A 24,463-nucleotide genomic window follows, 5' to 3' on the forward strand; every position below is an offset into this window, starting at 1 on the left:
GTTTTAGGCATAAAAGATCTTGATCAAAGGGCTTTTTCCTTAGGTTCAAGGCGAATCGGAGAGAGACCAACCATAGGGAACAAACCAAAAAGGTTCATCAAGTCTCTACAAGTTGAGAAGGTGCTGCCTGTCTGCTCGAATAGAACATTGTTCAGAGGTGACATAAGTTAAAACCGCAAAAAACAATGTCCACCGTCCAGTGACAATGACTAGACAGGGAGCAGTGGCAGGGACCTGTGACTCAGGGCAGAGAGAAAACCCAGGCACTGCAAACACACCTATAAATGACCTAGATCCCGGGCTCCTATACGGGATGCCCGAGAGTTTGAAATAAAATAGGCTCGTAAACGAGCTAGCTGAGATTTGTGCCCAAGGAGGATGAGCGGCGGGGGGCGAGGGGGGGGGACACGGACTTGGAAGAAGTCAATATTTGAAGTAATATGGAAGCCATGCTGTCACGTGTGATGGAGACAAAGGAGAACAACCCACTGTGAATCACAGCAAACTTAAGCTTGGATAGGAGGGAAAATTGTACTAATCCAGGCACGCGGCAACAGGAAGGAGGCAAATAGGAAAAAGCTGGATAAGGCACGAGTGGGACAAATCCCACTGTTCTGAGGGGCTTGGGAGGGTGACAACAGATTCATCTTCAGAAACAGCAGGTGCCAGAGGGCAGGGGAGTTTCATCTTCCAAATGCTGAGACAGAGTCGGGGGAACGTAAGGGCTGGTGCTCAGGATTTGTGTGTGGGAGCCGCGATTTCGTGCCTGGCACCGAAGAGTCCTCAGAACCACTGGGAGTGGCTCTCCTGAGTGGTGACAAGGGTGCCAACCCCCCACCCCAGCTCTCCGCCAAAATGGTGAGCATAAATAACCATGAGCTGGGATTCCAGGCACACCAAGGTATCTCTTGCCAGTGAAGAGGAAATAGAGACCTTTTCTGGGGTAGAGCCAGGGTTGTTTCTCACCTGCCTCGCTGCACTAGAAGACAAGACCCTAAAAGAGGCACAATACAGAGCAACCAAGAGCCAAAGGTCACGGGAAGGGGGTGCGACCCACAGAACTGAGTTTGCGGGGGACAGGCAGGACTTCAGGGGGGGGACGATGTGTCAAAATTATGAATACAGAACGCAACTTCAATCAATAAACATTAAAAACATTATTTTGGAGGGCTGGGCCACATCTGGCGGTGCTCAGGGCTGACTCCTGGTTCTTCATTCAGGGATCACTCCTGGTGGGGCTTGTGGGGGACCCTAGGGGGTACCGGAGATTGAACCAGGGTCAGCCACATGCGAGGCCAGCACTCTACCTGCTGTTCTATCATTGCAGCCTGTTAAGCAACACATTATTTTTTAAATCCTAAAGGAAAGTCTGGAGGAAAACTGAGATGAGGCAGGATGTGAGACAGACAGTGGGGACAGAGGGCGTGTACAACGGGATTTCAAAGTCACTGGACAGTTTGAAGCAAGAATAAGGATGCATGGTGGGTTTTATTATTTTGGTGGGGTGGTGGGGGGCATGCCTGGCCGTGCTCAGGGCTTATTCCTGGCTCTGTGCTCAGGAATCACTCCTGGCAGTGCTCAGGGGACCATATGGGATGCTGGGGATCAAACATATGGGGTGCTGGGGATCGAACCTGGGTCACCTGAATGCAAGGCCAGCACCCTCCCCACTGTACTGTCGTTCTGGCCCAGTGGAGGCTTTTTGACAAACACAGGGTAAACATGCATGACGGCTTCTAACATACATGAGGATATACATGCACGACGGCTTTCCAACATACACGGGGATAAGCACGCATGTCTGCCTTCTAACTCGTGAGGCCCCTGAGGAGTGTGGGAACATTCCTTTCAAAGCTTCAACACTTCCTTGGGTGAACGATCCAGCAGAGGAAATGAGGGGGTGACTGCTGCCCCATGTAAGACAGGAGGGAAGGAGGTGCCCTGGGAGGTGTGAGTGAGCCTGGAGCCCTCCTAACTGAGAGGCAGACACAGGGCCGGGGGGAGGGCCCAAGACCAAGTCAGCGGCTCAGTCCCGGCTCTGCTGTGCTCCCTGCAGACGCCCCGGGTCCTGCCACCCAGCAGTCCTTAGCCAGGTTTGCAGGACACTGGAACCGTAACGCAGTCAGGGGAACTGAAGATGCACAGCCTACAGCCCCGGGCCAGGCTCTGCTCCTTTGGGGGTCCAGAGGAGCCGATCCCCCCTGTGAGCAAGATGCATGGGTCGGGTGGGGGCATGAAGCCCCAGGAGGGTCCCTCATGCAGTCCAGGGAGCAGGAACTGGCCAGAGGCCATGGGCTTCAGGGCAACGGGCATGTTCCAGCGAAGGGAGACTTCATGACTAAGGTCCTGCGGCAAGCCGAGATGCAAGGGCCCAAGAGAAGTGGAGAGGGAATCAGAAAGTCAGTCATCTAGAAGGTTCTAGGAAAGGTGGTGACAGGAATCCATGGAGGGACTTTGGGGAGCACAGAACCCACAGGGCTTTTGGGATCTGGTCATGTGGGCAAGTGGGACCAGGAGGAAAAAAGAGTCCCCAACACCTTATGCTCCCCCCTCCCCTGATAAGCACTGCCCGGAGTGACCCCTGAGCAGCTCCGGCATGGGATCCAAACCAACCAAGAGAAGAGCAGGGGGAGTCTTGCTTTGCTTGTTTGCTTATTTGGGGTCACACCTGGCGATGCTCAGGGGTTACTCCTGGCTCTGTGCTCAGGAATTACTCCTGGTGGTGCTTGGGGGACCTTATGGGATGCCGGGGATCAAACCTGGGTCAAGGAGATGCAAGGCCAGCACCCTCCCTGCTGTGCTCTGGCCCCGGCCTCAGGGGGACATCTTTCTGATGAGACCCTCAGCTTTCCAGGCAGAGGGGAGCCACTTCCTCCGCCCCCAGGCCTGACTGCTGGTGGTGGCGGTGAGGAGAGCCAACAGGGAAGTGGCTGAGACTCTAGTAGCGGGGCTGGGCCCTGGGAAACTGGCCAGGGCGACGGGGCGGGGGGGGGGGGGGTGGCTCTAAGTGGTGCTCAGGGCCTGACGATTCTCAGCTCCCCAGAAGGCAGACTGAAATGAGGGTCCAAAGATCCGACACTGCTCGGGCGGCCCTTGTGGTGCCGGGTCAGTCCCATGGTGCTCGGGGAGGCCTCTCCAGGGTTGCTTGGGCATCCCACGAGGTGGCGGGAAATGAATGACGCAGGCCCGGCCACCTGCTCTCACCTCCGATCCTGGCGTTGTAGGCGATGCCCACGATGCAGTAGGAGTTATTGGCCGAGGCGGCCACCTCGCCTGCGCAGCGGGTCCCATGCCTGCAGCGGACGGGAGAGAACTGAGCGCGCGGCCTGGGAGACGGGGCTGGCGTGTGGCTGCTCTCTGGCCAGGGGAGCCCCCACACCCAGTCTCCGTCACTGGGTTAGGAGGCAAGGCCCATTCCGTGCAACTCCTGCTCCGCCCCAGGCGATGGCGAGTGATGATTTTGCGGGGACTCTCCCCTCCCTTGCCCCGCACAGGAGTGAGGAGGAGCATACCCAGAGCTCGATGCCCAGCACTGCAGGTGTCCTCGAGCTCCCCGGGTGACCCTGGTGACCCCCAGTACTGAGGAAGCAGGCAGATGAGGCAGCAGAGTACCATCACCAGCCCCCTAAGCTTGGGAGACCCCCACCCCACCCCATATGAAAAGCCGCTCCTAGATACGGTTCAGAACAGGGGCGGGAACAACAGCACAGTGGGGGAGGGTGGGGCACTGTCCTTGCAGCGTCCGGCCCAGGTTTAATCCTAGGCACCCCACAGGGTCCCCTGAGTCTCACCAGGAGTGATCCCTGGGCACAGAGCCAGGAGTAAGTACTCAGCACCTCTGGGTGTGGCACCCAAACCAAAGCTCAACAAACAATGAAGAATGGTAGAGGACAGACCCACCTGCCCTGCCCTCCTCCCCACCCTCTCCTGCCACCCAGAGCTCAAACCTTCCAGTTTTGCCTTGGATTCAAGCTGGCCCTTCAAGGATCACTGTGGGCACTGTGGGACACTCCCGGAGTCCCATACACAGAGCCAGAAATGAGGTGCCCTGCACCCCGACATGCAAGCGGAAAGGGCACCTTGGGACACTGAATGGGGCAGCTGCCCTGGTGGGGGCACTGGAGCACATGACACAGCACCCGTGGGCATCCTGGAACCCAAGGATGTAGCCCTGAAAACGGAATTTACGCGGAGCCCCTTGGCATGAGTGTGTATGCAGTGGGGGAGGAGGGGGCTTCTGGGCAGCAACCAGATGTTTCTGGAAGAATAGGAAACACATGGGCATGGGCACGAGGCAGCGAGAAGGACGAGCACAGCCCAGGGAAGGAAGACGTGGGGCCAGGCGGCAGGAATGACTCCAAGGCCTGTGCAGCTGCCAGCACCACGGTGACGGGGGCAGGTGTGTGTGTGTGTGGGGGGGGGGTTATACACAAGTACGTTTGCAGTGATGTGTGAGACCGACCTGGAGGGGATGGGGCCACTTTCTTTCTTTTTAAGTTCATTTTACTCTGCATATTGTCTTCCAGTGCTGGGACCCAGCCCAGGTCTTGTGCCCACGCCCTGTGCTTCACACCTGAGCCACAGCTCTGGCCCCCGAGTATTCTCTGCTTTGTAGGGCCCCTCCTGGGAGACAGGATTTTGATTTGTGTGCCCAGCGATGCCAGGGCCGTGGGACACAGGAGACCAGGAGAGCCACCAAGGCCACATGCAACGGTGCTCAGGGATCAAACTCGGAGGCTCACACACTGAACCAATTCCCAGCCCTGACCGAACATATGCTTTGTTTTTATTTTAGTTTTTGGTTCACACACAGTGATGCTCAGGACTTTCATCTGGCTCTGCACTCAAGAATCACCCCTGGCCGGTTCTCCGGGGGCCCTATGGGTGCTGGGGATTGAAACCAGGTCAGCCGCATGGAAGGTGAGCACCCTCCCCAACGTACTATTGTTTCGCTCCTCTAAACATATTTCCCCCCTTTCTTTCATGGTGCCAGAAATTGGATTCTGAACCTCACACATGCAGATTAAGAGTTCTACCAATTCTCCTATCCCTGAACATATTCTTAAACCAAGGGGCGGAGAGGGGTATGTGTTCCCAAGCAGTGTAGATGGGGGTACAGTTCACAAATCTTTCCCAGAAGTACCCCAGCAGACTAGAGGGCTCTGTGTTCAGGCCCAAAGGTGGTGCTCACAGCACTCCCAGGATGGTGTTTGGGGAGGCCATGGGGTGCAGAGGACTAAATCCAGGGCTGAGCACACAATGCCAGCACATTCCCTTCTATCCCAAAGGGAAGGGGGTATCGTCTCTGGGAAGAAGTTTCAGGAGACTAAGACTCAAGATGAGCGAGAAATACAGGAGTCCTCCAGCCACCACCTCCTGGGGGTGAAGGGCAAGGGGCACCCAAAGACAAAGGCATGCCATCTTCCACTCAAAACAAAAAGGGCAGACCACAAAGGGCAAGCAGTGGAGGGTGCCAGATTTCAGGACTGTGTTGGGGGGGCAGGGGACACACCTGGCAGTGCTCAGGGCTTGCTCTGGCTCTGCACTCAGACATCACTCCTGGTGGGCTCTGAGGACCACAAGGGATGCCGGGATCCAACATGGGTTGGTTCCATACAAGCCAAACACCCTCCCGCTGTGTATGGCTCCTGCCCCAAGAACATACTTATTTTCATTGCTGGCGTCGTAGCGTGGAGAAGGGTCGTAATCATTGCCGTTGACGTCATAGCTTGCGTAAGAATCCTAGGAGACGGAATCAGTGAGTGAAGGAGGCAGTTTGGCCGCTGAGGGCCTGTTCCCAAGTGTTTCCTGTGCTGCATGCACAGGAAGGAGAAGGGGAAAAGGCCGGCCTGCCTGGGTCCCCCCCAAAATGTCAGCTTGTAAGTACTGGACAGTGGAGCCCCCCACAAAACCAAACCGACCCCAACTGTGTCTCACTGCCCGGATCAATGACCTGGAGCACATTCTTGGGCTTACGCAACCGTGACTCCCACCCACCCCCTGAAGGAATTTCCTCTTGCAAAACTGAACCTCTGTCCCCGCAAATCACGACCTACCCCTACTTCTCCCCTGGCCCAAGCCCCACTTCCTGTCCCCGAAGCCCCACCTCCCTACTTCCGGTCTCTATGCCACGCCCCACTTCCTGTCCCTGAAGCCCCGCTCCCCACTTCCGGTCTCTATGCCACGCCCCCGATTCCTGTCCCTCAAGTGCCCACTCTGCTTCTTCTTTTTTTTTTTTTTTTTAATTTATTTATTTTTAATTAGAGAATCACCGTGAGGGTACAGTTACAGATTTATACACTTTTGTGCTTATACTTCCCTCATACAAAGTTTGGGAACCCATCCCTTCACCAGTGCCCATTCTCCACCACCCGTAAACCCAGCGTCCCTCCCACCCTCCCCAATCCCATCTCCCCCCCACCCCACCCTGCCACTGTGGCAAGGCATTCCCTTCTGTTTTCTCTCTCTAATTAGCTGTTGTGGTTTGCAATAAAGGTGTTGAGTGGCCGCTGTGCTCAGTCTCTAGCCCTCATTCAGCCCGCAACTCCCTTCCCCCACATGGCCTTCGACTACAATGTAGTTGGTGATCGCTTCTCTGAGTTGACCTTTCCCCGGAACGTGAGGCCAGCCTCGAAGCCATGGAGTCAACCTCCTGGTACTTATTTCTACAGTTCTTGGGTGTTAGTCTCCCACTCTGTTATTCTATATACCATAGATGAGTGCAATCTTTCTATGTCTGTCTCTCTCTTTCTGACTCATTTCACTCAGCATGAAACTTTTCATGCCCATCCACTTAACTACAAAATTCTTGACCTCCTTTTTTCTAACAGCTGCATAGTATTCCATTATCTCTGTTCTATGCCTCCCACAGCCTGAAGCCCTCCCTCCCTACTTCCTGTAACTATGTCACCCCTACTTCCTGCCCCGGAAGCTCCGCCTACCTACTTCCTGTTGGCTACCTACCTACTTCCTCTCTCCAGGGCCCTGTTGGCTCTGGGAAGCCCCTGTCAATAGGGTCTTCAGGCCTTTGTGCTTGGGGGACTGGCTTACTTGACTTGGCCTCGCGTCTTTAAGGTTCATCCTTGGGGGTAGCCGTGAGTCCGAATGGCCTTCACTTTGTAATTTTAATATGCATATCTTTGCATCTCCACTTACAGTGGACTCCACTGAAGTTCCAGGACCGCTCTCTTGTCCTGTTTCAATACTGGGAGCAATCTCAGGTGTTGCTCCAATACCAGACTTCAACATCTCTTTTTACTTTTGAGGGTCTTCCAAGCTGAAGGGGGTGACACTTGGTCACCTGGGCTGGGGGTTGAATGCTTGGACTCGAGCCCAGTGGTTCTCAGGCCACCAGAAACACCCTGGCATCAGGGAGCCACACAGTGCCAAGGATTGGACGCTGACCCTTGGGCATGGAAAGCATCACCCCAGACTCTGAGCCATCTCCCGAGCCTGACTGTCACCGGCTATCTGTCCTACAGTGCAGCCCAGAGGGGTGAACCCATAAGCACACGGAAAGCATTTATGCAGGTATGGAGACCCCAAGCACTTCTTTACACTATGAGATTCAATTCACTGTCACAGTAACCCCAGGGGAGATGAATCCTGTTTATTAACCCCACTGGACAGAAGGAGATACTGAGGCACATACTGAGTGGTACACTGGAGGTCTGCAGTGTCAGAACAGGAACGCAGGGAACTTGGGTCCAGGACTCATATCTTGCCCACGTCCCTTCCATGTTGTCACCCCAAAGGGTGTCAGTTCCTTTTAGGGCTCCTGGGATCATGGGTCCCTGTCCCTGGTCTGGATGGCAGGAAGGAGCTTGTGTCCCCCCAGCCCCCTCGGCTTTCCTCCTGCCTGGCAGATCAGGGGTGCCAGGCCCTGGGTGACAGCCTGCTGAGCTGTTAATCCCCGGGTGGGCGTGGCTGACAATCTGGGACATCTGTCCACATCCCTTCCCAGGCTCCACTCACGTAATTCGGGGCCAGGTCGGGGTGATTCCTCTCGATGCCGTCGTCCAGGATGGTGACCACCACGTTCTTCCCTGTGTAGCCCCTCCTCCATGCCGCCTGCACGTTCATCTCTGAGCGGCACCGACTCTGCTTGTCGCCACAGTGCTGTGGGAACCGAAGACATACACACCCCTGGCTGTGGGAGCCCCGGGTCCCCTGGCACGGCTGGGAGAGAACCCTGAGCTGGGATTAGCCCCCAAGCACCACCGGGCATGACCCCCACCCAAAGGAAACAAAACAAAAGGAAGGGAGCACTTTCCCCAGAGCCACCAGAAGAGATGCTCTGTCCCCACTTTTTCAGGAAGCATGCGGGTGGGGGCGGGGGTGCTGCACATCCCCCCCTGGATGTGCATTTTCTGCACCTGGACCTGCAGTTTCCAGGGATCTCATTCCTGTGCGGGCGCAGTCTGGCAGAAGCGGAGGGCATTGCTTTCATGCTCTACAGCTGTCATCCAAGCTCATCCCTGTGCCGCAAGCACTTGTCTCCACACCCCCACCACCCAGGATGAACATCCCACCCCTCCATCCAGTTGAGGGTTTTTTTTTTTTTTTTGCGGGTGGAGGGGGAAGGAGGAGTGTCGACACCTGACAGCGCTCAATAGTTACTTCTGGCTCTGTGCTCAGGGGTCACTCCTGGTGGGGCTCAGGGGACACTATGGGGTGCTGGGGATTGAACCTGGGTCAGCTGTGTACAAGACAAGTGCTCTCCCCGTGGGACTACCCCTCCGGCCCCATCCACCTGAGGTTTTACACCTAACATGAGCTGTGGTCAGAGATAGGGGAAATGGCTCACTGCAGGCACACCTCTGGGCGACGGCCAGCCCACCCTACTCACCATGTACCACATGCTGGACCATATGGGATCGTTGAAATACAGGGCCTGGGGGTCACTGCGCACCTGTCTCTTCACCCTGCGTTTCACTTGCTGCTGTTGTAGCCATTTGACCTGGCAGGAAGGAACTTGGCTGTGATACGGCACACAACATCTCCCAGTGCTGGAAGGACAGCACCGCAGCGCAGGTGCTGGCTTGCGTGGGGCCGACCCTGGTCCAACCCTGAGACCTGCTGTGTTCCCTCCACCCAGCTCCCACCAGGAGTGATCCCTTAGTGCAGAGTCAAGGAGTCAGCCCCCAGACCAAAGTCATGCAAGGTGGCACATCCTGGATGGAACTAGAGGGAAGCACACTGCGGGAAGCTGGCTTGAGAGAGAGGGGTGAGCTTGGCACCCTGCTCCCGAGAGGGCTTGAAAGTGCTTCCCTCGTCCTTCTAGAACAGCTGAAAAAGGAGACACGAGCTGGGCTGCGGAGCAAACCCTGCAGCAGAATTGGGTAGGACCCTTCATGCCAAATAGGGTAGCCCCGACTGCAAGCACCATCAGGAGAGAACCAAATTCTCCTCCAAAAGAGAAATTTTTTTTTTTTTTTTTTTGCTTTTTGGGTCACACCCGGCGATGCACAGGGGTCACTCCTGGCTCATGCACTCAGGAATCTCCCCTGGCAGTGCTCAGGGGACCATATGGGATGCTGGGATTCGAACCTGGGTTGGCCGCGTGCAAGGCAAACGCCCTACCCGCTGTGCTATCACTCCAGCCCCCAAAAGAGAAATTCTTAAAAAAAAAAAAAAAAAAGTCCAAGACAGAAGCTTGGCAACGCCCGGAGTCAGGTTGCTCCTGCCTGGCAAGCACGAGGCCCCAGTGTCACTCCCCGGCACTGCAGGCCCCTGAACACCCCCAGGCATGGTTTTGAGGCAATACTGGACCAGAACAAGGAGCCACGCCACCCAACAGCTGACTGTGAGTCACCAGGATCGGCCACTGGGTCCCCAGGGCACAGCTAGGGAGCCCCCCACGTCCCCCAGCATAGAAAAGAGAATTATAAACTCTGTTCACCCCCCACAACTCCTCTGTTGACCACACCCGAGACTTATTCGGTCAGCCCCTGTCCCAGCGCCCGTATTTGCCAGGAACTCTCTGTTTGTTTGCAGTCCGGATGGCCCCAGCACACAGAACTGACAGATAACATTCCATCTGTGGTTAATGGAAAGATCGTTGCATCAGTGTTGGAAGGAAACCTGAGCTTCCATGCAACTGCGGGACAAAGTCCCCCGCTGGCCAACCAGAAAGCCTCTCCGGGCCTTTGCAATCTTTTCCCAGCATCTGAGGTGGAAAGAAACCCTGGTCCTGCGGCTCCCAGCGCTGGCACCTGGCCCTCTCAGGGTCCCGCTCCAAGCTTCTTTATCACTCGGGACTGAAAGCAGAAACGGGCCCCACCCGAAGCCAAATCTAAGGACCTGGAAGACCTGGGCCAGCGTATGGGATGATAAGCCAGTTTGGAACGCCATCAGCAACGAGTAATTTCAAAGAAATCTGCGAGCACTTTCAGCAATTGGCTGAGGCTCTGGTAACATTGAGCCCTCTCCAGACTTTTGGCAAAGGCATCTGTTAAAAACAAATGCTTTCATGCTTTCAGTGAGAGAGAGAGAGAGAGAGAGAGAGAGAGAGAGAGAGAGAGAGAGAGAGAGAGAGAGAGAGAGAGAGAGAGAGAGCGCCAGCGAGTAATCCTGCACGCTGAGAACCGCGGGCTATGCGCCCCAGGAGAGCGTAGATCACAAAGCATTTGGAGCAAAAGGGCCTTTTGCAAAGATGGTTAAAAACACTAAGCAAAGGTAATTAAGAGTGAAAGCAAAACCACCAGGCAATTCCCATACTGCATCAAGAGGCTTAATCTGCCTGTGTGTGCGAGCCCCCACCCCCCACCCCCAGTCTCAGGATCCCCTGCAACCAGCTTGGATCCAATTGGGTTTTCTTGGGGCCCTTATTTCCGCTCTCAGCTTTGACTCAAGGTGGGGCAGCTTGTAAATTCCAGCACTTATCAAAGCGCTCTCTGGCCATCAGACAGACTGTCTGGTTAAACTGCAGGGCCACCGGCTTAGGGCTTCCTTCTCAGCCCTCCCAACTCTCGTTTCCAGTTGGATCACTTGAAGACATTAAAGGCCCAGCACTAGGCCAATGCCTCTGAGTTAAGACTCCATCATCTTTTCCTTTTCTCCACACTTTGAGCCACACAGTTCTCCAAGTGCCCAGGGGCCAGGGGTGGACGTTTGGGGACAAGGAGGAGCAGGCATTTGCACGCACAACAAGAGAGACGCGGCCGGAAGGACTTTGGGGTAGCGCCCACTGCGCCCAGTACTTTACTGGGAAGGCTTAAGCAAAGTAAGCATTAGCCCGACCGGCAGCTAATTGATTTGGCTGGCCCCAAGATGCTAAGGATGAAGCCGAGGTCTCCCAATTGCAGTCCGGAATTCATAATTGGCCGCCACAGCTCTTTGCTCTCCCTGGGGCTCAACATTTAATTAGTGCAAGAAACCACCAGCCAATCCCACGGACGGGGCTGGGGCTGGCGGCTGCTCACCTGACCTCTTTCTTCTCCACTGGCACGGTTCTTGGGAGCCACCCAGCCAGGAGCTTACAAAGAAGCTTCATGGGTGGGGGTGGGGCGGGAGGGGGGAGGGAGCGGGCGGTTGCTGGTGGCTGCATTTGAGAAAACCCAACCTCATTGTTTGCATTGAGAATGTCTAGTTGCCCCCTTTCATGCAAGGACTCAGGTGGCTGCCCTCGGGCCAGAACTGCATGGAGCACTCGGCAGGCCCCTGAGATGTGGGAGCCCAGGGTTGGGGGTGGCGCTGCAAGGCGTAGAGCAGATGCCTGCCCTGAGCTCAATCCCCAGCACTACATGGGCGCAGAGCCTCCCCGAGCATGGTCCCTTTTAATACAGTAGAGCTGACAAGCCCAGTAGCTCCGCTAGGCCTGGGCCCCTCAGCACATGATCTTCTGCAGACACCACAGCGACCACTGTCAGAAGGAAGAGCAGCCAAGTGTCTGGAAGGTGTGAAGCTACGCTGGCTGGCTGCGTGCAAGGCAAACGCCCTCCTTGCTGTGCTATTGCTACGGTCCCCAACCAAATTAAGTTCATTTCCATTTCGTTTTCATTCTTCTTCTTCTTCTTCTTCTTTTTTTCCCCTGCTTTTTGGGTCACACCTGGCAATGCACAGGGGTCACTCCTGGCTCTGCACTCAGGAATTAGCCCTGGCGGTGCTCAGGGGACCATATGGAATGCTGGGAATTGAACCCGGGTTGGTGGCATGCAAGGCAAACGCCCTCCCTGTTGTGCTATTGCTCCACCCTCGTTTTCATTCTTAAAACTAAAATGGCATTTTTGTTTTGAGGGAGGGGGCTCTTCCCATCGTGCTCAGGGGCCACTCCTGGCTCTGTGCCCTGGGGACCACACGCACTGCTAGGGACTAGAACTGGGCTCAGCCAGCCTTGCCATTCCTTGAGCCCCAGGAAACATTTTTTGTTTGTTCTTGTTTTTGAACCACACCTGGCAAGGCTCAGTGCTTACTCCTGGTTCTGTTCTCAGGGATTACTCCTGACAGTGCTCAGGACAGCTTATGGGATGCTGAGGAGCAAACCTGGGCTGTCCTCATGCAAGGCAAACTCCCATCCTGCTGTACTATCTCTCCGCCCCCCTGGGAAACATCTGAATGCTTAAAGTCCCTGGGGGAAAAGGACCACAAAATCCACCGTCCTGTTCTCTTCCTATTGTGAGCTTCAGTAGGGAGACAGGCGTTCCTCCCTGCCAACAGCCTGGCCCTGCTGGAGAGCTGGACATGGTCCTAGGTCCATGGCCCCAAGGCCTTCAGATGAAGAACAAGTGTGTTGTCATCACCAGAGAGAATACAGAAGCAGTGAGAGGAAAGGGAAACGGGAGGACAGCTGCAGTGACCCCCTTCCTAGCCAAGGAGGTTCTCCAACCTCGACAGACAATGGACCACGGGGAACCTCAGTCCCCACCTTGCAGCTCCCAGAGCCAGGCTTCCTTCACAATCAGCCTAGGCATTCGAGCAGAGACCTGTCCGGTGTCCATGCGCTCTGCTTGCCCTGATCCGTGCCCCACCACCCATCCATTTATCCTTCACCCACCCTTCCATTCATCTGTTCACCACCCACCTACCCATCTAAGCACTCCTCCATCTAGCCACTCACCCACTGACCAAACCGACTCACCTATCCACCCGACTATTTGTCCATCCCATCACCCACCCAACTGATCTGACCATCGCTCAACCAACTATTCACCTACCCACCCATCCACCTACCCACCCATCTACTCAACCACCTACTCACCTAGCCACCCATCCATCTACACATCATTCACTCGACCAACATACTCGTCTACCCATCCACTCCAACATCCGGCCATCTGTGCATGCACTTGCCCACATACCCAACTGACCCACCCAACCACCCCACCATATAATCATCTACCCACACAGCTTACCCACCCGCTCATGCTCCCATTGGCACTCAACTGGCCCACCCATCTGCCGACCATCCACGTTAAACATGAATTCAGAAACATATGAGATGTGTCTACATCATCGCAGCTCACTCACATCACCGACTGACTGCCCAGGGGACCACTTCCTCCTGTGCTAGAAACCAAAACACCCACAACGTGATGCCCCAGAGGAGGGTATTTTGGGAACAGCGCTCAAGGATAAACAGTTTCTCCCACTCACCCTTCACTCAGTCAATACATAAGCCATGATTGCCAGTGGAGCGTCTCGGAACCAGACCAAGAACCCAGCTCTCCATGGCAACTTGATGAGAAATGTCCTTTGGGAAGAACTGAAATAGTTCCTTACATGCCACACCAAGGTAACATTCGGTACACTGCTTTCGAGAGGTGACGCCCACGCTTGCTGCCTGAGCACGCTTCTCCTTGCTGGTTAGAGCTGCTTGCTCTCAGAGACCTGCGTGCCCTGGCACAGGGCTTCCGGTCTGCAGCGCCTCCTCCCACCAGCCCCATCAACGGCACCACCCCCCAGCCGGTCTTTCAAAGCCACTTGTTGAACAAGTGAGATGACAGAAGTGCACCTGACCTTCCTCCGTTTTTCACTTTACCTTGAGTGACATTTATAAAATATTCATCTCAGGCCTATGCCGAGAGAAAATGTAATTAACCCTCTGATCAATAGGAATTAGATTAAGCCGAAAACGCTAGCTTCTCAAATTAGCTTGGTGTCCTGGGATCTGAAACATCCTGTAGGTTTTTAAGGGGGAAATTCTATTTCTCGCTCCACCTTGTTGATGTGTGGTGACCACTGGGATCGGTGTCGTGGCCACCGTGACTGCCACTGGAGACTGTTGCCCCTGCGTTTCTAATTTCACTAGCAAAATACTCACTTGGTGAGACTTTTACCTCTTTGGGTAAGACTCGCCAACTCACCTCTTAGATTTCTATTTTTGTTGACTTTTCAACATTTTTTTTGTGAATCTATGCTCTCTTGTACAGATTTATTTGAATCTTGTATAGATTAGTATTTATTTATTATAAATAATATTTGCTTATTTATTTATTTGAATCATCCAGCGATGCTCAGGATTTACTATTGGCTCTGCACTCAGGGATCCTTCTTGGTGGGGCTTGGGGAGTCATAGGGGGTGCTGGGGACCAAACCTGGGTCAACAGCCAAGGCAAGCACCTCCCCACTGTGCTATCTCTGAGCCCCAAGAATTTCATTTCTTGACCAAACATGACGACCTCTCAGTGTCTGTGTTGCAAGCTATAATGCCCAAAAGTAGAGAGAGAGTATGGGGAATATTGTTTGCCAAAGAGGCAGGGGGAGGGTGGGAAAGGGGGGGTATACCCAGGATATTGGTGGTGGGGAATGTGCACTGGTGGAGGGATGGGTGTTTGATCATTGTGAGATTGCAACACAAACATGAAAGCCTGTAACTATCTCACGGAGATTCAATAAAATTTAAAAAATAAAAAAAAAATTCATTTCTTGATCCAGGGCTGTGGTTCAGTGGTAGAACATATGCTTTCACATGTGTGAGGCCCTGGGTTTTGTTCCACCGCAAAAATTGCTAATAATATAATTTGTGTTCTCAAGAGTGACAGGAGACTCAAATATTTGGAGTATATGTGTGGTCTGACTGGTCACTACCCATTTGTCTATCTGACTCAAAAGAGGTGGAAATCAAGAATCAGGCATGGCAGGAAAGTCCTGACTCCTTGCGTGCCACAGGCCCAGACACAAAGCAAAACAGAGTGTTGGCTTCAGGATTTGTTCTTTGCTTCAGGGCCACACTTGGCAGTGCTCGGGGATTATTCCTGTTATAGTGCTCCAGGATGACTCTTAGTGGGTCTGGGGGAATCATATGGGGTCCCAGGGATCAAACCTGGATTGGCCGTCTGCAAAACAGAAGCCCTGTCTGTCGCTCTGTTGCTCTGGCCCCAGGACTGTTGGCTTCAGAGACTCCCCCGGGCCCAGAGTGGCCATGAGTACCTTGGGGTCCATTCTCAGGAACGTGTGGGGGCCTCGGCTGCTCAGGGTTGACCTCTTAAAGGTTTTGCTGTGATAAAAATGGTAGTAGTCTTCCAGGTTCCCGATCTGCAAAACAAGAAGCAGGCTGTATCATCAATCCACCCCCAGACTCCCCACCCTGCGCCCTGCCCCCACAGTCGCACCCTTTCCCAAGGGTCACTTTGCTCCTGCAGGACATTTCCTTAAGGCTGTCATTCTGCACGGCAGCTGCGATGGCTAGTCAGGCTTCAGGAATGGGAGGATAAACCATGCTTTTGGGATAAACAACGCATGTTGCCAACCAACGCGTGCTGGTCCCCAGCACCGCTGGAAGCGACCCTGAGCGGGGGACAGCTCCCGAGCATCGTCACATTTTGCCCCCAACATACCCTCCCCCAATTAACAAACATTAAAAAAAAACACACAAAAAAACCCAACTAGGTAGTATTCCCAAAGAAGTACCCAGGTGACCGAAACTTGGGATGAGTTTACATCCTTTCAAGTCCAGAGCATCCCGGCCAAGTGCTGTCAGCGTGGATTAATGTTCCCTCCGGATCAGCCCCCTGCTCATACAGCTCGGTGACTGTCTAGCTAGGTCTGCACCGAACTGCTCATTTATAAACAAACTTCATCTTTTCCACCCCAGGGTAAACTGAAATATCTAAGAATGAACATTCGTTCTCGCGCACGGGCCAAGGACAACACATGGACCCATCTGCTGGCGGGCTGGGAGAGGTCAGACGGGAACATCACAGCCCACTGCTCCCCCCGCAGCCCCCAAACGGGTGTCCCAGTTTTCTGCCAGTGGCCGTTTGTCAGAACAGGCTCGGGCTTGAGAAGCTGATGGAGGCGGCCTTTGCCATGAGCCGGTCCTCCCGGGGGCCCTGACTGGGCGTCGCTGCTGCTGACCCTGGCGTCGGGACACGGTCCTCGGAGGACGGGCTTCCTGTAAAGCAGGTGCTGGGCCAGAGCCACTTGGCCGCCATCTTGGAAGTGGAGTTTGTCAGTGGGGACAGACCTAATGTTGCAGAGGACTCGCAAAGTTGCCCCGGAACTGAACCACGCAACTGGCTTTTCCCTTGTTGGATGGACAAAAGGGTGAATGGATGATGAACGATTCTTTGGAGCCGTGATGTGGGGTAGCCAGGAGCCCTGGCCTGTGATCAGGGAGATCCATTCCATTCTTGCCCACTGCCCCACTGCTTCCACCACCCCTGGATGCCCTGTGTGTGTGTGTGTGTGTGTGTGTGTGTGTGTGTATGTGTGTGTGTGTATGTATATATATATATATGTTTTTATATATATATTTTTTATTTTGGGATTTTTGGGCTACCCCTGGCAATTTTCAGCACTTACTCCTGGCTCGGTACTCAGGAATTATTCCTGGTGGTTCTTCAGAGACCATATGGGTGCTGGGGATAGAACCTGGATCGGCTGCATGCAAGGCCAGCACCTTACCTGTTGTAATGTCACTCGGGCCCCTGGTTACACCATCTTGGGAGGGGATATTCACTTCCTCTGAATAAGAAATCTGGATTCCTCATGAGAACAATGAGGCGGAATGGCTTGGAGATGCTGAAGGAGGACTCGGGGCTCCCCAGCTCACTACCCCATTAGCTGCCTCAGCTGTGCACTGTCATTAGAACCGGACCCCCAGCTGGAGCAGACAGGGCCAGGCGGAGAGCTGGAGGGGTATGAAGCCCCAAGGGACTGTGGCCAGGTCCTTGCCCAAGCATATAGATGCAGGTAGCATATATGGTGCGAGCCTGCCAGTTCCTTGGTTGCCCCCACCCTGCTTCTCACTGCCACCCACCTACAGCCTCCCTCCCTCCCTTTCTCAGGTTTAACAGACTCCTCCCTGTCCCTGAATTAAGAATCTCATTTCTCCTTAAACTTGTCCCAGGGTGCCCCTGTCATGTAGAAAGACAGGCCAGCAGGCACTGAAGGCACGATGACTGAATGGGGAGGGGCCGAGTTCAGTGTCTGAACAAGCCGGTGTTCTACCCCCTGGAGGAGCCCCTTCCCCTGGGTCCATTTAAAATTCTAGGGCCAGAGAGATAGTACAGCAGGTAAGGTGCTTGCTGACCCAGGTTCAATCCCCGACATCCCATATAGTTCCCCAAGCTCCACTGGGAGTGATCCCTGAGTGCAAAGCCAGAAGTAACCCCTGAGTACCTCCAGGTACGGCCCCAAATCCCAAAATAAGTAAAGAAATACAATTCTGTGGGTCTCCACCCACTAGAGGTCTTGTAGAAGGAAGCTGAGGGGGTGGGGTTTGATCTATTTCTCCCTCATAGCCAGAGTCAGGCTGACAATAGCCAGGTAGCTGTCATCAGTAGACAAAAGGTTTGCCTGATACTGGAATTGCCAAGGGGTAAGGGAAGGAGGGAAGGAGGAAAGGTGGTTTCAGACTCATGGGAGATGACCCAGGAACACGTCCAAGGCCCAGAGGACAGAGACTCTGCAGGACGCCCTAGTCCTTGGTTCATGATATGGACTGACATGATGCCCAGATGTGGAGCTTCCTACGGTCCCCCCAAAGCTGGGGGCTGGGCTGTGTGAAAAAGATGCTGAGTCCAAGCAGAGACTGGCAAATGGTGACCCACAGACCAGACCTGGTCTGTTCTGATATTTTGTCTGTTTGTTATTTTCATTTTTAAAAAGTCTGGTCAAATAGGCCCGACTCTAACCATCTCTCAGAGCAAGACTTCGTGCCACAAGGCACCTTTCTATGTCCCCAAACAGAACTACCCCAATTAAACATGGATATCCCCAAGTCCTCCCGCCCCCTGGCCCCGAAACTACCCTTTCACTTCCTGAGTCTCTGAATTGGACACCCAAGGGGATTCACATAAGTGGAATCTTACAGTAGATCCATCCATGTTGAGGGAAACTAGCCCATCTTTTTTTGTTTGTTTTGCTTTTTTTTGTTTTGTTTTGCTTTTGGGTCACACCCGGTGATGCACAGGAGTCACTCCTGGCTCTGCACTCAGGAATTACCCTTGGCAGTGCTCAGGGAACCGCACGGGAGCTGGGAATCAAACCCGGCTCGGCTGTGTACAAGGCAAACACCCTACCCACTGTCTATTACTCCAGCCCATAGCCCATCCTTAAACTATCTCTTTCTTTCCAGGACTCAGAAATACTCCACTGTGTGGCATATGAGCAGCCCTCTGTCAACTGACCACAAAAAGGTGGTCGCTGCCACCTTTTTGTTGGTGTGGAGAGTGATGTTGGGACTGTATAGGGTCAGATTCCTTGGATTCTTTGGGGCTCTGTATCCACTTCCCATTTTCGTCAATAAAGCTTGACAGGGGCTGTCCACTTCCTGTTTGTGTCAATGATTTGCGTTAATAAAGAGTTACTGAGACACAGTCACACTCACTCGCTGCGAGTTGAGTGGTTGGTCGTCACAAAGATGCTCTGGCCCACAGGCTACACTTGTTACTAGGTAGACCAGATAGAGTATGTCTGGACCGCTGACTAGTTGCATGGACGAGTAGAGCCTCCTAGTCCCTGGGCTGATGGACGCCAGTTAGAAGCATAGGTGCCACTGACACCCAGTCCCAAGCGGTCACTGGCCACTGAGCCTGTCTCATGTGGCCCTTGAGCATTCTTTCCCCATACCTTCCCTCCAGGAGCACCCCCGCCCCTCTGCCGGATGCCGTCCTGCCCATGGGCTCAGCAATGGTCAGAGGCAGCAGGTCAACTCCATGGGCCAAAGGTCGGGATGGGTCTAGCTGTCAAGGCGGAGCAGGAGGCCCGGCCACATCACCTCAGCCGAACGACAGGCGTCTGTCCCACAGTTACTTCCTGCTCTCCGATGTCCCTCCCTCTCCAATGTCAGGCCCTCCTGCCTGTCAGCTTTTCACAGCAATGACCAACCGCAGTTCTGCTCCTTCCAATGTGGGGATTGAGGGTGGTGGGCAGGCTGGGGTACCCAGGACCGGCTCTGGAGATTCCAGGGACTGCCCCCCCCCCCGACGATGACTCTCAGATTTGGCGTGTTGGGAGGGGGAAGCACAGGAGGGACCCATTGTACAGATGGGAAGATGGGGGCATCTGAAGCTCAACCAGGGGTTCTTCTTTGTATTTTTGTTATGAGGCCACACCCATTGATGCTCAGGGGTTCTGCACTCAGGAATTACTTCTGGGGTGTTTGGGGAACTACACAGGGTGCCAGGGATTGAGCCTGTGTTGTCTGCATACAAGGCAAGCGCCCTCCCTGCTGTACTATCTCTCTGGCCACTGGGGGGCTCCTGGTTCTAAGCCAGGAACATTGCCCGCAACATCAAAGCCCCAAATGCATCCCGATGCCAAAGAGGGGGTCAGGTTATCACGGGTCCTCTGGCCCAGCTGAGTCTGGGAGAGCTGGGATGATACGAATGGATGGGAAGGGGGGCTTGGCCTAGCGGCCTGTGGAGTGCACGGTTATCTTCTAAGGAAGGAAACCATCTTCTGTTCATGTCTCATCTGCCTTCGGATGCAAGGTGGGGCTCCCCAACGCCCCACAGGGGCCATCATGGGTTGCTGTGCGTGGCCAGGGCCTGGGCACAGGCTCTTTGAGCACAGGTAGGCCGGGATGTGCCTCAGTGGAAGAGCACTTGGCTTGTACATGAGAGGCCCTGGGTTTGATTCCCAGAAGTGCCAAGGAATGAAATGAAATGACCAGAGAGACGGCTGAAAGAATGGAGTGCAGGCTTTGCACCAAGGGGCCCAGGTTCCATCCCCAGCACCGCAGGGTTCCTGAACGCTCCGCTCCCCTTCCCCAACCCTGCACCTCCTCGAGTGGCTTCGTCCCCATAACCAAAGCACTGGTCTTGGGCTAGAGCCTCTTCTCTCTTCCTGGCACTGTCGGGAGAAGTGGGGGTTCCCACTTGCCCCCTGAGTCCTGCTCAGCCCTGAGCCCTTCCATTCCCCACCTGTTCCCTGCCAACAACTCTGATCTTGGCGCGGCATTGTGGTTGCCAGGGATTGACGTCACAACATAAAACGTCAATACGCTCCTTCTCGCCCCCTTGTCGGCTCTTTCACTGTGCATCCACAGGAGCTGGGCGCAGCCACCCACCATCTGCTGTCCGGGAGGGTGTGGGTGTCTTGGCTCGCAAACATGTGTCCAAAGGCATATGCGTTATTATGTGGCTCATCATTAGAATATCAGGGGAGACCTTGCTGGACATTCTCAGTCCAGAATGGGAAGAAACAAAACCTCAGAGGGTCAGTGAGAAGGCAAGTTTCTGTGCAATGGGTCTTGAGCCTGAAGAAAACATCTCCAGGGTCGGGAAGATGCTTGCCTTGCATTTGGCCAATCCCGGGCACTGTATCCAGTCCCCAGAGCAGCACAGGCGTGATCCCTGAGCACTGCCGGGTGGGACCCCCCAACCTTCCAATTCATGAAGTAAAAGAAGATAGGCTGAATCACATAAATGGAGCTTGCATTTTTGTCCAAATGCAATGGAAGTGATTGTACTCTTTTCTGCTTTTTTTTAAATCAACCTAATAGTGTACATGAAAGAAAACCAGAAAAGCCAACAGTTGAAAGACAGTAAAATGGCCAAAACGCTCATGTGTATCTCAAGAAGCATGAAAGCTCGTTTCTTTGTGATTTTATTAACCGTGGAAGCTTCCGGTCTATTGCTTCCTGTGCCACTGTAAAGTATTTCTCGGCATGTGTCACTTCCCTGGTGTGCCATGATTACGTGCCAGGAAGGTCTTTAAATTCATCTGCAGTTTTTAAAATGTGAGTTTGTACTTCAAAAACCCCTGATGCCCATTTCTGAATAACAAAGGGGAAAAAAAGAGCCAGAGCGGAAATACAGCAGTGGGTAGGGCACTTGCTTTGTATGTGGCCAACCTAGGTTGGATCCTCTGAACCCTGCCAGGAATGACCCCTGAGCACAGAGCCAGGAGTCATCTCTGAGCACTGCTGAAAAGCAAGAGAAACAAAAACAAAAGAAAAAAAAAGAGGAGAGAAAATCATATATGGGTAGATGGTATAAATGGAGATAAATTTCCCTCCTGCCTCTCCTCTCAGTCACCTTGCTCCCCAACCCTTATGGGGTGCTCCCTGCTCATGAAGAAGGGCAGAGATACTTTCTGAGTGCCTCCCTCCCCATTCCAGGGGACAAGGGAGGAGTTTAATTTTATTGCAAAATTCCTACAAGAGGCCGGATTTATAGCACAGCGGGGAAGGCACTGGCCTTACATACGGTCAACCTGGGCTCGATCCTGGCATCCCATAGAGCCTCCCGAGCTCCGCCAGGAGTGAGGACAGAACCAGGAGTAAACTCTGAGCACTGCCGGGTGTGGCCCCCAAACAAAGCAAAACAAACAAGCACCAAGAAAAACAGAAGATTCCTGTACCCGCCCGTGAGATGGCCCTTATGACCCGCATCGTGTCGGGGTGCGGGAACTGCAGGCAGAAGTGGCTGAGGAACATACTCAAGGTTGCATCTTTGCGAGAAGCAGAGTGAGGGCCTGGGGGGAACAGTCCAAAGGGGCAGGACGCATGCCTGACCCACTTGAAGCCCTGCGTCCGGTCCCTAGCACCACCATGACCCGGAGCCACTCAGCCAAGCTGGCAGAGGGCAGGCTCTCTGCAGGAAGCTGACCTGCCTGCGTCCGTGGCCATCCCCCACGATGCTGCCATGGCATCTGTGGGGTCACCTCCCTGGCCACTCTCATGGCCCCCTGTGCCCTGGATCCTCCCCTTGTCTGCCCCGAGCCCTCCACATGCCCCCTCAGAAATGGTTGTCGAGGTGGCTGCACCCACTGCCCTCCCACCAGGGGACGGAGGGGGCGCCCTGGGAGGCCTGGCTGCAAGAGACACCCCCACCAGGCTGGGACTGCCCGGCTCCCCTCTTTACCTTCTAGACGCCAGCAATCGGGCCCTGATGCCACTCACCATTTCAGATGAGTCAGCTGCCCACTCAGTTCTGTCTGTTTGGGGGGCCGCACCCAACAATGCTCAGGGGTCAGTCCTGGCTCTTTGCTCAAGGGCCACTCCTGCAGGTGCCCAGGATACAGGTGGGATGCCAATGATTTAACCTGGGTGAGCCACATGCAAGGCAAGAGCCCCACCGGATGCAGGACATTCCAGCACACATACTCCCACCCCAACTCGGTTTTGAACCATCTCCTTGGTGGTCACAACCTCCAGGAAGCCCTCCTGGACTCGCCGGGTCCTAATCTGCCCACACCTGGTTCTCATTGCACATGCCTTCTCCCTCCACAGCTGGTAGGTGTGGAGTCAAGCCGACTCCCTGATCAGACCAGCTGTGCAACCCCCAATCCCCCCACGCCCCGGGTGTGGGGCCAGCAGGGCAGTAGGACACACGAGCCAACTGGCCCCGTGATCTTCACTCAGGTCCCAGGAGGGCCTCAGGGGTGTCGGCCACTTGCAGAGCTGAACGGGAAAGGGACAGAAGCCAGGGGCGGGGGGCGTTTCCGGGACAGCCCTCTCCTGCCGCCAAGTTTTCCCCGTAGCTGCAGGAGGAGCAGGTGTGGGGTCCCCGGCTGCCCGGTGGGGAGGAAGTGGTCACCGCTCCTGCACATCCGGAGGAAAGGCGAGGCCCCTCTCACTCATCATGCTGATTCACAGCCAAGTGACCGGCCCGCTGGCCAAGCTGACCTCAGCGGACAGTGATCGTCCGTCCAAAGGTCCGCCTGCCCATGGACGTGACCTCAGCCCCAGGTGCTGTGCAGAAAGCCCTCGAGTCAGCAAATTAGGTTTTGGGGTGTGGGGGTTGGTTGGCTCCATGCCTCCTTGGGTCTGGCCACAAGAATTATCACCACTACCCCCACCCCCCAGGGACTGGACAGTAACATCTGGCCTTGGGGACAGCTGATAAGCAACCACAAATTGTCACAATTCAAGGTCTCAGAAAGAAATGGGCAGCGCTGAGACCCAGGGGGGTAAAAATTAAAAAGAAGCTTCTTTTATCACTCCCAAGCCTGCCCCTGGCTGGAAACATGTTCCAATCTGGGTCCACTCGAAGCTGAAGCAAGCCGGTCCAGTCCGTGGAGGAGCCACTCACCTGGCAGAGGCCTTGGCACAGTGGGGAGTGGCTGAGTTTAAAAGTGACTGGCGCCCGAATAGGAGTATAGAATGTCATTGATCCCAGGTGGTCGGCTGCAGGAAAACATAATAACTGGGACCTGTAACTCCCCCGGTTTCTGCTGACTCCCGCCCAGAAGAAGGTTATAAATAGAGACGGTGACCAGACCTATATTTAGCCAGCGCTGGGTTACCTGGGATTTTTAATGAAGGAAGTCCAGGGAGGGAGAATGAACCGCTTTGTAGTTATTTTGTAAAGTGTTAGGAAAACACACACAAACACACACACACACACACACACACAAAATCAACCCCCGCTTCCCATTTCTGTCACATCCACACAGAGCCACTTTCTGTTACTGTAATAATTATGATGCTGACCCCAGTCTAGAGAGTTGCGCAATTTCCAGTCTCCTCAAATTGCCTTTTCTGCACGCACCCACCCAGAGCAGGCGATGAAGTGGCTCCGCTTCCTACAAATTCCCGCGAAGACATCCCTACGGAGCGCGCTTCAGTTTCTCTCCCCTGAATCAGCCTTTGGAGGATGGGGGTTAATTTCTAGACCTGGCCCCCACCCTAGGCTTGTGGCACCCGAAAGCCTCATCTGAGACCCTCTGATGATCATTAGTTTGGGGGTCTTCACTTGGAATGACTTAGTGGATTTTGGGGGGGAGGGGCTGCATTTGGGCCACACCTGGTGGTGTTTAGGGGGCTATTCCCAGCTCTGTTCTCAGGATTGAACCCTTGTGGTACTCAGGGGACCCCCCCTGTGGTGCTAGGGATAGAATCAGCATCAGCTGCATGCAAGGCAAGGAAGGGTCTTCCCTCCTGCACTACCTCTCCTGCCCCCACTTAACGGTTATAACCAAAATGAACAGTTGCACCAGACTCCTCTTCCTAAGCCCCCTTCTTCATTCATTTTTTTGCTTCATTTTGATGGAAAGTCAAGTGTCAGATTCCTCCTTGGGAAAAGTGTAGTCCTAACGCCACATGTGGCATAGAGCCGGTCTCTCGGGAGAG

At 54.3% G+C, this 24,463-nt stretch overlaps 1 protein-coding gene across 2 annotated transcripts in view; it reads right to left on the bottom strand.

Annotated features, from left to right (window-relative positions):
• PCSK6 (proprotein convertase subtilisin/kexin type 6) overlaps nt 1-24,463 on the bottom strand; it is a 93,483-nt gene that overhangs the window by 43,971 nt on the left and 25,049 nt on the right. For both annotated transcript variants that reach the window (XM_055143480.1, XM_055143479.1), the window contains exons 2-6: nt 15,370-15,474; nt 8,849-8,959; nt 7,975-8,118; nt 5,666-5,742; nt 3,205-3,293 (exon numbers count right to left, since the gene is read on the bottom strand). In XM_055143480.1, the coding sequence (XP_054999455.1) occupies nt 3,205-3,293; nt 5,666-5,742; nt 7,975-8,118; nt 8,849-8,959; nt 15,370-15,381 (433 nt within the window). In that variant the 5' untranslated portion in view covers nt 15,382-15,474. The remainder of the gene's footprint in view (nt 1-3,204; nt 3,294-5,665; nt 5,743-7,974; nt 8,119-8,848; nt 8,960-15,369; nt 15,475-24,463) is intronic.

This window comes from Sorex araneus, chromosome 6, assembly GCF_027595985.1.
Source record: "Sorex araneus isolate mSorAra2 chromosome 6, mSorAra2.pri, whole genome shotgun sequence".
In the NCBI taxonomy this organism is placed as follows: Eukaryota; Metazoa; Chordata; class Mammalia; order Eulipotyphla; family Soricidae; genus Sorex; species Sorex araneus.